Source organism: Nothobranchius furzeri, chromosome 14 (assembly GCF_043380555.1).
Source record: "Nothobranchius furzeri strain GRZ-AD chromosome 14, NfurGRZ-RIMD1, whole genome shotgun sequence".
Taxonomy (NCBI): Eukaryota; Metazoa; Chordata; class Actinopteri; order Cyprinodontiformes; family Nothobranchiidae; genus Nothobranchius; species Nothobranchius furzeri.
The window spans coordinates 23,997,615-24,011,904 of NC_091754.1; the positions used below are offsets into that span (position 1 = coordinate 23,997,615).

A 14,290-nucleotide genomic window follows, 5' to 3' on the forward strand; every position below is an offset into this window, starting at 1 on the left:
GAGTACAGTGAACTCATTGTCATGTTCAACAAACCAGTCTGAGATGATTGGAGCTTTATGACATGATGCATTATCCCACTGGAAGTAGCCATCAGAAGATGGGTACACTGTGGTCATAAAGGGATGGCCATGGTCAGCAGCAATACTCAGGTAGGCTGTGGCATTGCAACGATGATCAATTACTACTAAGGGGCCCAAAGTGTGCCAAGAAAATGTCCCCTACACCATCATACCACCACCACCAGCCTGAACCATTAATACAAGGCAGGATGGATCCATTCTTTCATGTTGATGATGCCAAATTCTGACCCTATCATCCGAATGTCGCAGCAGAAATGGAGACTCATCAGACCAGGCAACATTTTCCAATCTTCTATTGATCAATCTTGGTGACCCTGTGGGAATTGTAGCCTCAGTTTTCTGTTCTTAGCTGACAGGAGTGGCACTTGTGTTACCTGGTGTGGTCTTCAGCTGCTGTAATCCATCTACCTCAAGGTTCCACGTGTTCTGCGTTCAGAGATGTTCTTCTACATGCCTTGGTTGTAACGAGTGGTTACTTAAGTTACTGTTGCCTTTCAGCTCGGACCAGTCTGGCCATTCTCCTCTGACCTCTGACATCAACAAGGCATTTTCACCCACAGAACTGCTGCTCACTGGATGTTTTCCCCTTTTCTGACCATTCTCTGTCAACACTAGAGATGGTTGTGTGTGACAATCCCAGAAGATCAGCAGTTTCTGGAATACTCAAGACCAGCCCGTCCGGCACCAACAACCATGCCATATTTAGTCACATAAATCACCTTTCTTCCCCATTCTGAAACTCAGTATTAACTGTAGCAGATCGTCTTGACCATGTCAACATGCCTAAATGCATTGAGTTGCCATCATGTGATTGACTGATTAGTATCATTTGTTTTGACGAGCAGTTAGACAGGTATACCCAATAAAGTGGCCAGTGAATATATTTTAGTCATGGAGTTCCTCCAGGTTGGGTACTTGGATCAATACTCTTTACTGTCTGTTTGTTTCAATGGAGTCTAATTATGAAACATTACATGGCACATTTTTATTCTTACGCTCATGAAAGCCAGTGATATCTATCCATGATGCCTGATGAACTCAGTCAGTTAAATCAGACCACAAACACGTTTAAAATACAAAAACACCTCAATGTTTTTACATTCAGACAACCTGAGCATCTCAGGAACATGCCTTGTTGTCAGGCACGTACCCTGGTGCTTTTAACTGAACCTGCAGTTCTAAAGTAAGGATCTTTTTGACAGTCCATGTGTATTTTATGGATCTTCAGACAGATTGTGACTGTGTCTCAAGAAGAACCTTCCAGACATCCTTGGGGAGTGTACTGATGAGGATCCTTTCAGTCCTTGTACCAAAGAAGTACAAATCTGGTCTAGAAAGAGGTGCACTTCACCAGGGCTGCACTTCCTGTTAATGACTTCTGTTCTACAAATATAATTTCTTTTTGTGGATGGTGTGGTCTTCTTGGCTTTATTGAACTATGATTTTGATGGATAGCTGCTGGGATGAGAATTAGCACATCCAAATAAGAGGAAATGGGTCTTGACTGGAAAAGGATGGACGCTTTGAGAACCATTAGATTGCCTCCAGACGGTTTCCAAAGGGATGTGTTTCAGGTTTGTCCTGCCAGCAGGAAACTAACCCAGAACACACTGGAGGGATTATATCTCTAGGGTGGCTACTTTGATGTTGCTGATGTCTAAATCAGCTCTTTGTGATCATGTCAAAGAGCAAAAGCACTCTCTGTGATTTATGTGATTGAACTGGAAAATGTTTTTTCAAAATGGTAATAATCTGTGCTGCTGTTCAAAAACTCAAGTATAGCAACAGAATCAGGAACTGAAACACACAAGCAGGTGTGGTGAATACTGACGATATAGAGATGTATGATGGCAGCAGTTAGATGTGATATTAAACTAAGCAAATACTGAATTAACTAAAAGTCTGTTTGTTCTTTAAGGTCTAATTTCTATCATTTATATATTGTGCCCAAAAGTCCATTTTTTGTCATTACTATAACTTTCAACACCTTTGTCTTTTGGTTATTAAGTTCTTGTAAAATGTCATTTTTATTGCCTTTGTTAACCATGTGATTCAAGAACTCAATGGACAAACAAGAAACCATTTCATAATGGATCAAATCAATTATCTTGTACAATTAAGGCAGATTTTTTCTATATTTGTTCAGTATAATATTAATCTCTGAAATTAATGAACAATTGAAATAATTAATTGATTTGAGAAATAATTGAACATAATTCGTCCCAGCTAAATGACATGACGTTAAATCGTTGAAGATGAATATTGGTACATCTTTATGTGATCATATCTGTTATTTATTAGTTGCTAAATTCTGTCTGTTTCGGGTTAACTTGATTCAACAGCAAGTGGATCAAATACTGCCATCGTGACTGAACAACCTACCTTGCTGCTAAGGAAAGAGAACTAATGTGATTGACAGCTCTGTTGGCCAATCAGCATCCGTGTCACGAAGGCTCTTTAAAGCTTCTGCTAATGGTCTTTGTGTGAAGGCGGGGAGCATTAGGCTCGGTTAGATCCTGATTAGCAACAAACAGAAGGTTACGAGTTAGAAAAATTAGACTATTGTGCCTCCAGCCTGGCTTTGTCGCAGCAAGGGTAGGTGGAATAATGCAGGGCGCTTAAACGAAGCGTGTTTGGCGGCTTTTGGGGGAATCGGGGGGGTTATTGGCGATATTTCGAGCCGTTGCCTCGCTTTTAGGTCGTTCAAGTAGCGATGCCTGGGTGATAGCTGCGTCATCAGTTGCTTCCGACTCGACTTGGCAAAAAGAAATCACAAGTTAACGCCAGAGGCGAGGCTGCCTGCTTGCCGTCATCCTGTCAGAGAGGGCCATAATTGACCCTTGAAATACGTGGAAGACGAGCTGTAGGTGGAGGGTTGGCGGTGAAGCCTGTTTACGCATTTCTAGTGCGGACTTTTACATCACTTTAGTTGGCGCGATACTCTGCTGTTCGTATTTTTACCCACACTTGAACGGACGCTCGGAACTTAATTTGTTCACGTTTATTGTCCGGATAATGGCTCCAAAATATGGATGATTATGTTTTAAGAAGGAAGTCGAACTGCTGACATGGATAACGAGTAGCGATGCTCTCGTTGACAGCTAGTTAGCAAAAACTGTTATTGTGATCTCACTGTCACTTTAAGCGGACTTTGTTTCTGGTCAGCTGGTAAAGTTTGGCAGACTTGTCAAAGTCTTCATAACATATTAATAAAAGAGGGAAGATGGCTGGTGACTGCACCCACATCAAGCCTCGCTGCGCGGGCGCAAGCGGGTCCAAAGCCTGGCCGGATAGACACGGGGAGGGACCCGGAGGGATGGACTCTGACGGCGGGTACCCTACTGAGCGTGGGTGCTCCGCACGGTGGTCACCCAACTTTGAGATGATCGATGGGCTGCTGTACCGTAAGAAGCTGGAAAAGGGCTACGTCAACTACCGGGAGGTTTTGAAGGAGGACCGGAGACTCGAGGCCATCTCCACCTTCCACCGGCGGAGGCTCGGCCAGCGCCACCTCTCCCTGGAGGAGACCTATAAAAGCGTGGCTGAAAACTACTGGTGGGAGGGTAGGTACACCAGATCTCCCAGGACATCCACACTGATGGTCTGATGTCTTCTTTTAAAATATTTCACCCACAGTGTGTCTAAGTATGAGTTATGTAATCACTCCATTTATTGTTACTAAACTATAAGTTGATCAATTACTGATCAGTTCATAAAATATAATTATCAACTTGGCTATATTGAAAGGTATTTCTGGCTAATTTTGAAATAAATTTCTCCATGAAGCTTACACAGCAGTGATACTAACTAGATAAAGTTACTTCCCATCATGGCACTAAAATAAGTTAAAAAAAAAGTTAAAAGTTTCCATTCAAAAAATTAATTTAAAATGCAGTATTTGGCTTTACTGGCATTTTATCTTATTTTACTTTTATTTTACTGTAGTTTATCTGGCGTCCTACTTTGTTTATGCAACTTTGACATACAGAGCAGTCTCACTCCAAATCTGTCAGAAAAACATAACATTTTTTCACATTTAAGCCATTTGGTTAACTAGCTTTCTATAAAAATGAGAAATGGTTTACTGCATAGAGCTGACCAAGAAAGCGTGTTTTTTTATAGCAACGTAATCCATTCATCCTTTTTTTGGCCAACATTTAAAAAACACCTGGCTTAGAGAACTTAAAAAAATAAATACTTTTGTTTCCTTTTAGTAAATATTTGTCTGTAGTGAGCGGCTGTAGCATCTTTGGTTTCGTGCTTAATAATTGGCCTGGTATGCACAAGCATGGCCAGTAAGCTTATGTTTTAAAACTGGCAAGTATTGGCTACTTAAGTTGTCTACCTGTTTTTTAAAAAAAATATGCAAAATGTTGAAAAAAATGTGACAAACGAGACCCTAACATGATGAGGTGCAAACCAGGTCTCACAAATTAATATTCTGCATAAGAAGAAACATTAAGATAAACAAGAATGAAACTGACCCAAATCATGACCAATGTGAGACAACATAAAGCTGTAAACAGAAACCTGTAATATGAAGCTTGCTAGGACTGGGAAAACAAATAAACAATTTAATATTTTAAAAGAATTTTTTTTCTATGTCAGCCTTTAAAATGGTACTTTTTTTTTTTTTAAATTTATTTAAGATCTGAGGTTTCTTTGGTTTTCTCCACAGGAATGTACTTTCAGATCAGAGACTTTGTCCTCAGTTGTACCGATTGTCAGAGTCAGAGCAGTAAAAAGTCAAAGGTAAGGGACAGATGACCCCAAAGGCACCGTTGTTTCCTTGTCAAACTTTATCTACCTCTTTTTGTGTTTTTACCTGTGCTTAATTTTTCTGGTTTTAGTTCATACTTTCATGCTCATTCTCACTTTATTTTTCTCTCATACTTCACTTCAGCAAGTATTTTCTCATGTTCCATTTCTGTAATGGTAGTTATTTTATTTTTGTCTCTCGCCGTCTGTTCCTCTCAGGCGTTTGACGGGAGAAGACGCGTCACGAAGACGATGCCATCGCACGGCGCAGATGTTCTCAGCAAGCTGAGGAGCCAGAGGGAGGCGGGGCTTTTCTGTGACATCACTCTGCAAACGAACGGACAATCGTTCTCGGCCCACAGAGCAGTTCTGGCAGCCGTCAGCGATCACTTTCAGGAGCTCTTCAATGAAATGGATTTGAGCAAGAAAGCAGACATAGATCTCACTGGTAAGAGCAAAGTAAATGTTACATGCATGGTGCTTAAAGTAAATCTCTTCAAACTTGTGATAACGTTATACATCCTGCTGGTCCAGTGAGTGGTTTCCCCTGACTTTGTCAGGACCTGCACTCAACAGATACAACGCAGTTACAATGTTATCCAACCTCTGTCCACACGACTGAAATGTTCAGTCCCGTATTGTCAACCGCAGCATTCGCTGTGTTCTCAGTCTGTTATGTCCATTTGGGGTGCTCGTTTTTTCTATTTTTACCCTGTTAACCTGTTACCTGCAGCAGACTAAAGCTACATGAGCCACTAGTAGCTTTTGTCTGGCTGCTACAGAGCCGTGTAGCTCTTTACTTTATATCGAGGTTTTATTAATGCCATTCTCAAATGTCCATTGAGAACATTTTTTTTAAATATGTATTGCTATAGTTTATCGCCCAGCCGTAATTCAGATAATTCGACGTTCAAAAATTTTTAATCTAAAAATATTTCAGAGCACAAAACCCTCTATTTCAGATATGAAAAAAGCATAAAATCAGATCAAGCACAGTTTTTATTTATCCGTTTTATTCACAATCACTTTTTACTCCATTAACTCATTCACTGCCAGCCGTTTCCTGATCACTAACGGCCTTCGCTACCAGCGTTTCTCACCGTTTTTACTGTTTTTTTTTAAGAGTCACAGAACGTTGCGCGCTAGCATGATGTCGATGCCAAAACAACCAAAACAAAGAGGAGACTCACCTCTTACATCAGGAAGAAGCCGCGTGTTTCGAGCGTTATCCGTTCTTTCATAATCTGTTGTCGAATTGTGATCGGCAGGCGCTTTTCTGGTTCGCGCCTCACTTTTTTTTACAGGAACAAAACGATCTCCAAACACATGGATGTGTTGCTTCCTGATCATGTGATCTGTGACGTATGCGGATGAAGATCGGCTTCAGGGCTGAGATGTTTGTTCTCTCAGCACGGGGGCTCGTTCCGATGCTCAAACAGTAAAAAAATGCAAATGACGACTTTAGTCGTCAATGGCAGTGAATGAGTTAAGCATAATTGTGATTAACTCATTAACTTTCATTTTTTTTACTGGGCGGGCGTCGGAACGAGCCCCCGCACCGTGAGAACAAACATCCCAGCTCTAAAGCTGGTCTTAATCCTCGTACGTCACATGTCATGTGACCAGGAAGCAGAAAATCCATGCGTTATAAGATCATTTTGGGCTGCTGCTGTGAAAAAAGTGAGGCGCAAACCGGAAAAGCTTCTGCTGCTCACAGTTGAACGGCTCATGAAAGAACGGAGAACACTAGAAAGACGCAAATTCTTCCTGACACAAGTCTACTCTTTGTTTTAATAGTTTTGACGTTGACATCATCATAGAGCAGTGACTCTTCGAAAACTAGCAAAAACACTTAAACGACTGGCAGTTAATGAGGGGAATAAAGGTCTCACTGGTGGAGGTACGATGTTACGATTCACCATGGCAACACTAAATAAAGGGCACAACCTTTAATGCAGACCCTGAAGCAGAAGTGAAAACGTGTGTTTTGTTTGTTTAGCATATGTAAAGTAGAATGATTCAGAAAAATAAAATATTACATAAAATTTATTTTTTCTTTAACCCTCTCAGGCTCAATAAGTTTTGATAAAAGGACGAACAACTAAGTCCTTCAGGGTACTTCTGAGTTATAAAATGCTCATGAAATACGTATGTGGAGTAACCAGGTAGGTAGGAGTTAACGTTGCTAATCTGCAACGCCTGCCTCCAGAGGGTTAAAGGACTTATGGGCTCGATACATGGGAGGCCTCTCCTCCGTTCTCCCTCCTACTAAGCGAAACGCGAAAAACGTGTGTGAAATTTTGTGCACGTGCACGTGTCGTGCACAGGCGACCCAGTGACGCGATCCCAGAAAGTTGAATTATTTTCAACTTTTCATCGCTGTCTCTCGAACGAGGACCAATCAACGGAGGTTTCGTTCACTGACCAATGAGGGGGCAGGATGCTCCGTACATCTCCGAGCAAACGTGAAGGAGAAGTTGATACTTGCTCGTTTTATTTTTTTTAATATATTTAGTAAAATCAGAAGTAAGATTTCACATAACTCTAGCAGCACCTTGTGAAACATCATATTTACAGCTTTATTAACTCTGAACCGCTTAAATAACCTTAATTCCCTCCAACCTGACACAGCCGATCAAAACAACGGAAGATTCGATTTCGCCATGGAACAGAACGCGTAGACGGCTTTGCCGCTGGTCGCCTCCCGTGTGTCAGGTAATAAAAGCGACAACGGCGAATTTCGCTGATCGCGGTCATTTGTCGCCGTGTATCGAGCCCATAATAGGGATGAACAGAAACAAAAAATCTTGGTCGAAAATCGAAAAAAATTATGTCAATAATTAGATCTATAGCATTAGAAGGACCTTAAAATTAACCTTTTATAGTCACAATTTTGCGTTTAATGAGCCACAACTGCAAATATCCCTCATTAAGTTATTACTTTACACCAGAAGATAGTGGAGATGTGTAACTTCAATCCGAGCAACACTTTTGGGTGTTTTTCTATTGAAATTTTCGGAGTTTATAAAGTTTGTAAAGTGCGCCTCATCTGAGGATCACGAGTGAGGGAAGGAGACGAGCGGAGCACAGAGGGCGGATATTATATATCGGAGAGGAGAAACTAACACGTCTGTCTTGTCTGGTAATGCCCGAGTCTGATTCTGAAGAGTAATATTCACCCTCTGATGAAGATTTTCACTCAATCAGTGAGGAAGAAGATGATGTCTGTGTGCTTCATGAGAGTAAACACGCTTCACTCACATGATCTAAAGCTTATTTCACCGTGTTCAGGACATGGTGGGAGTAGAAGGGATGGTAGAAACACCGCTAATGGTGACAGACGTAGCGGGAATGTAAAAGAAGGAAAAACAAACGGCAGGCAGACGCGGTAGATAGGCGTCACATCATTGATATGAATATTCCAGGGTTTGTAATAAATCAGAATTACTAAAAGAGGAAAAACTTTACTTTTGAAGTCGGTATGAATGTACTGTTTTTATAAAGTAAAGAGCAAGATGAGGCATGAGGGATGAAACAAAAACGGGATTCACCCGACGGCCTGTTTCGGCTGTGTTGTTTCAGTAAATTTGGTGTTTTGACCGAAAATACACTTGTGGGTTCTTTTTGGCTGAAAATTTTTGGTGGGCGAATTTTCTGTGCGTCCCTAATAAATAATAGATGTGCAGCCTTACCTTGCGTAGTGTATAATTGGTAGTAATTATTTTTTCAGCTCGGTTTGACTGAGTCACACTGTCGTATCTTGAGCTTCAGTTTTGTTGTGGACATTTATTTACTCACCAAACGTGTGCCTAGATCTTGTTCCTGAACACTAAACGCCTACGTTCGAGCTGCCGTCCGATTTTTCTGCCTGAATAAAACCTTCTTTTTCCTTTCAGGTTTTAGCGAGGATGGTCTTTTGTCCCTGCTGGATTTCTCCTACTCCTCCACGCTTTGTGTCCGTCAGGAAGACTTACCGGAAGTCTGCGCTATGGCTCGACACCTGGGAATGTGGCCGGCAGTGGAAGCCTGCTCAGCTCTTCTTAAGGAGCAGGAACAGCAGTTCCATCCTGGCAAGGCCTTCGCATCAGCCTGTTCCGGTTCATGCTGCGAACGTCATCACCAGAGAAGAGGAGAGGTTTTGGAATTGGACAGCATGAATGAAAGCTTTAGTTTAACACTCGATACGTCGGAGGAGTCTTTACACGAAAGTCCCAGGCGAAATTTGCGCCACATGCCTAAAAATCAAGACCAAAATGGCCTCCCTTTAAGTCCCTCGCACAGGATGAAACTCATGGACTTCAAATCTCCGTCCTCCAAAAAAGCAAGTACGCCCCGTCACGGCGTTGCCACTTCACAGAGTTACTCACCCATGTCGCCGTCAAACACCCGTCTTCTCCGTTCTTCTCCCAAAGCTGCCAAGGAGGTTCAGCGATGGCTGCCCGTGCCAGAGACCCCTCGACGAAACAAAAGGTCTCACTCTATCGCCCAGCTCTCGTGCTCCCCCAGGTCGAGGCCAGGCATTGCCTGCAGCCCAGTGAGAGTCAAACAGGAAGTGCAGGAGGTTGGGGAGGATGAGGAGGATTATGAAAGAGCACAGGAGAAGTACAAGCTCATGAATGTCCTGGGCTTACAAAGGACTGCTCTGCTTCCTAGACCAGAGGACCTCATTGGCTGGAGGCAAAAGAAACGCTTAAGGAAATTAAAGGCCAACAATTATTCTCTGACCAAACGACGGAAACCCCGTTCATCGTCCCCAGGACTATCATACAAAGATATGACCCTGTCACTTCCTCTTTGTAACCCCGTCAATACCCGACTCCTCAGCAAGTGTGCCAACACCAAACCTCTGGGTTCAGCTGGCACAAAGCAGCAGATCCCAGTCAAGAGGCGAAAAACTGCCCAACTCGTTCCGCCGACGGACCGCAGCATGAGAAGTAAAGGGGTCTTGCCCGACCTGTTCCAGCACACGTCCAGGCCCGCCTTTGTGGGAAGAGAACTCAGACGCTCTGTGAGGAAGGGGGACGCTGCCCGCCGCCATTCGCAGCAGTCTTTGAGGCGCAGCTCCAAAAAAAGTCTTGTGAGGAACACACCCAGGATCAAAGCAGAACCTGTGGAACACTCTGTCTCAGATGTCAGACTGTCATCAAACTGTTGCTGTGACAACAAACCGTCAATGTCCGTACCCTCACCGAGGACGCAGCTCAGAAACCGGGTCGCTGTAGACACCGTTAAAACTCTGCGTTACAACAGAAGCCGACCGGTCACCAAAGCCAAGCTCAGGAGGGGTTTCACAAACGAGGTGGACAAGACAAAGTGCAAGTCTAGAGAGGACGGAAGAAAAGGCCTGAAGAGGGTCCCCGGCACTGGACCAAAAGTGAAGAAGACCGAACCTAACGGGCTCCAGTTTTCAGAACGCGCTCCTCCGCCATCAATTTACAATCACCCTCTGTACAGGGCCATCAAAGAGGAGCCAGCCGAGCCCGTGCCGGTCGCACCTTTCCTTGATCCTCCCTCACCAGACCTGGGCAAACGCCAGAGCAAGCCCCCCATCAAACTCCTGGACTCTGGCTTTCTGTTCAACTTCTGTCGGCCAGCAGGGGGCGCTATGGCCACTCTGAAGAAAGAAGAGGAGAGTGTCGATATCTGCTTAACACGATCTGTGTCACAGGTCGAAGGGACATTTGAGAGTGAAGAGTCCCCCCATCGGACACTGAGGGCCAGAGGGCCACCTGTCCTCCCCGTGAAGAGAGAGAGGGCGGAGAGGAATGTGACCCAAGGCGCGGCTCAGAGACCCAGGCTAAAGTCCCAAAGGCCCACATTACACCTGGACAAATGCGCTGCTTCAAAGACCACACAGACCTTGCCAAAGGTAGATAATAGAAAATGTTCATGGAAATATGATCTAAATGATCATTCAGCCAGTAAAACATTTATATTAGAATTTACTTGATGCCTTATTGTACTCCTGTAATAATCTAACCTCCACGTCCATTTTTAGAGACAAAGCAAAGTCGTTGCGCTGAGCAGCAGGAGCTGCGTCCTGCTGGATGCTGTACAACGAGCGCGTCTACGGCAGCTTCGGGGGCCTCGTAGTCAAGCACCCAAAGGTCCAAAGGCCACTCACTCCTGTCTGCAGTGCTCTGCCACCTACAAGGACTGTGATGCCCTCACTATGCATCAGCTGAGGCACGTTGATGGAAAGCACTGGCCCTGTCCGGTAAGAGAAGCACTTCCAGGACTTTATTGTCACCATTGACCTTTCAGCAGCCCTGGGATGGATTGTCAACTTGTCTAGGGTGTCTCCTGCGTGATGACCTAAACTATCCCTGGGCAAGACACTTAACCCAACTTTCCTGCTTGTGGTGGTCAGCGGGACCGGTCTCGCCTGTGCTCGGCGGCCTTGCTGCTGTCAGCGAGCTCCAGGGCATCTGTGGCTACATGGTAGCTTATTAACATTAACGTGTAACAAATGAATGATGCACTGTAGTAGGTCTGCGCAATATGTCGCAACTGTATCGTCATCGCGTTATCGGCGTGCGCAGTACGCATATCGCAAAGAACAGAAAAAAATTGCAATGAATGGTCAGCTCAAATGTTTGCTACACATAATGCATTTTGTCAAACAGAAGCCGGACGTTTTTGACCAATCAAATAAAGCTCTTCACCCATTTGGCCAATCAGGTGGGTTCTCATAGGTTAGATGCCCGCCCCCGACACTTAACTTGGATGGTTAGCAAACACCTGAGTTAGCTTCGTTCTGCTCGTTCTGCTTTTCCCAGGATCCACTGGTTGCCTTTTCTTGTTCATTTTCTTTTCCTCTTTCCTCGTATCTATCTCTTGATCACAATTTTTTCTTTTCCCATTTTTATTGATATTTTTTAGTCATTTAAAAAATTTAATTTCTTTGTTTTTTATTATTTTGTGCCTGAGTTAGGTTTTTATTTGTCGCAAGTCATATCGCCATCACAATATTAATCACTGTTATCGTGCATCGCAGGTTTTCCTAATATCGTGCAGCCCTCAATGTAGTGTGGCGCTTAAGAGCCCTCTGACTCTGAAAGGCGCTATGCGCGAGTCATTTATCATTATCGTTTACCTTGACTTTATTTTATTTTTTTAGCATGGAAACACGATAATGCAACCAAATAATTAACTAATCATCTTGGAATCAATCTAAATCTCTGTGATTATTGACTTTTCTGCAGCTCTGTAGCAAGACGTTCTTCAGACTGAGGAATGTAAGGAATCACATCCGCACCCACGACCCCAAGTTGTACAAATGCCGGAGCTGCATAGCTGCCGCCTCCTGAGGCAGCTGGAGGCGCCTGCTCCGTTACAGACACCGAGGTTGGTGAACGCGATACTTCACTAGACTAAGCTGCCCGTCCATCACATCTACACCAGCTGTCTTGTGTGAAGATGATTGATTCTTACCTTTGTTCTTGACACTTCTTGCTATAAATATTTCCTCGGAGCACCTTTTTCACTAAAGCTTTTTTTCCTCCTCTCCAGGATGAAGGCTGTGCGTGTGTCACCAGCAGCTACCAGGCCGAAGCAACTAGGAGCTTGTACATAGGCATCTCATCACGTCCGAAGCACAACGGTCTGTGGAAAGGCATCAACGTGTTTAGATCCCGATTACAATGATTGCCAATATTATTTAAATAACCAAACCAAGGTTCCTGTTTTCTTCCCAGTTGTGGCAGAAGGTTAAACTTGAATGTTCCACTCAGGGGGAGGGGGGTGTCTGACGCCACAGTTGTTTTTAAAAAAAAACAAACATGTAAATTGATTTCTAAAATGGTTACTTATCGTTACTTTTATTTTTCTATGTATAGATGAACGTCGAGTGCACTTATACTCCTAGATTAAGTTTGAAACCTAAGAAATGACAGAAGTTGAAGGTTTTGGAGGCGAGAATGCTTTAAATCATTGGAAGTGCTTGGGGTGGGGGTATACTTGAAGTTAGGAAGGTGGAGGTCCGTAAGAAAGAACCGGTCCTTTTGAGTGTCCCTGTGCGTCTTGATTTCCCTTCATGTGCTAACTTTTAAATGACTTGATGATTAGTCCTTCCTTAATGTTGATCTGCTCTCACCCATGGGGGGGCGGGGCATGTTGACACCACTGCAGGTGTTTTTGCAGGTCGCTTGTTGTCCACTGTCTTTTCTAAGGCTGCGGGGTTAAAAAGCAAAGAAAAAAAACAAAACAAAAAAAAAAAAGAAGTGAAAAGTGTCTTGTTTTTAATGTGAATTTCTAAATATTCGAGACAACTTTATTATAACAAATCTTTTATCAATCTCCTCTCCCTCTTTAATGCAGGACGAGATCATCTCTTAATTAAAATTCTACTGAGTAAATGCAATGTGCACATACAGATGTTTATGTATTACAAATTGAGTTTAGAAATTAATGGGCTGTCCTTGCTGTTAAAATATTGAATAAATTTTTGCCTTTTATGACTTTGTTTTTATTTATTTTTTACAAAATTATTCACTTTGCATCAAGTCATGAATTGCTATACACATCATTTAAAGGCAGTTAAGTTAAAGTAGTTTCTTTATGATGGAGAAACTTAACTCTTTGGTGCATTTGCAGTAGCTCTATCCAGACAGAAGCTGGTGAGGGACAATCACTATTGCTATGTATTTTTACTGTTTGAGCGCAATAATACCAGAGTTGTTTGGATATTTTATGGTAAGAGAATTCACCTCATTTATGAAGCATTTTGCTGATTGAGTCTAAAGCAATGCTGCTGAAATTTTGTTTCTGGTAGGAAATCTGTTATTTTACTTTAATTCATGCTCAGTTTTTCATTTAGAAAATCCAGTATAAACATTTGTGAATGTCTTGAAAGATGAAGTTCCCACTCAAAGGCTGCTGGGGAAGATCAAACAGTTGTGTTCGGAGCTGGAGCGTTTGCACAAATGATCCTGAGTAAATAACTGGAGCTCCGACCGCTCAGCAGCTCTCGCCGCAGTACGCACCAGGAACAGCGACGAACCCATCTGTAATGAGTACGATCATTAAAGTAGATGGGGGGAAGAGAGGATGGCCTTTATCGTTTTGTGTTGCAATCTGTGCAAAGCAGCACAATTTACATTCACTCATCTTCATCCTTTAAGTATTCACAACACTGAGGAAAAGTACAGATATGGATCAACATGCAAGACAGCATTAGAAATTAAGACATGACAGATGGTTTAAAACCTGCAGTGGTGTGTCTCAGTATCAGCAATTCATATTTTCCCATTTTATATGTTGATTTTTTTCTTCCAAATTTAATAAAACAAATTTAAACATTTAATTCAAGAGCTCAAATATAAAGCTGAATCATGATTTTTATCTATTTTAAAGTGTTAAAAATTGGTTTGCTCAAAATGGACGATAAACGAGGAAAGATTAAAACGGGTTTTTTTGCATGTAATTGAAATCAGGATGTAATTAGCAATTA

General features: G+C 42.7%; 1 protein-coding gene across 1 annotated transcript; it reads left to right on the forward strand.

The window, feature by feature from the left end:
- Positions 1–3,082: 3,082 nt before the first annotated feature.
- On the forward strand, positions 3,083–12,549 carry si:dkey-229b18.3 (uncharacterized). The gene is made up of 7 exons (XM_015966318.3): positions 3,083–3,644; positions 4,760–4,833; positions 5,059–5,287; positions 8,736–10,708; positions 10,838–11,056; positions 12,045–12,186; positions 12,352–12,549. Exons 1-6 carry the CDS (start codon positions 3,305–3,307, stop codon positions 12,147–12,149), a joined length of 2,940 nt encoding a protein of 979 aa, XP_015821804.1. The 5' UTR covers positions 3,083–3,304; the 3' UTR covers positions 12,150–12,186; positions 12,352–12,549.
- The last annotated feature ends 1,741 nt before the right edge of the window (positions 12,550–14,290 follow it).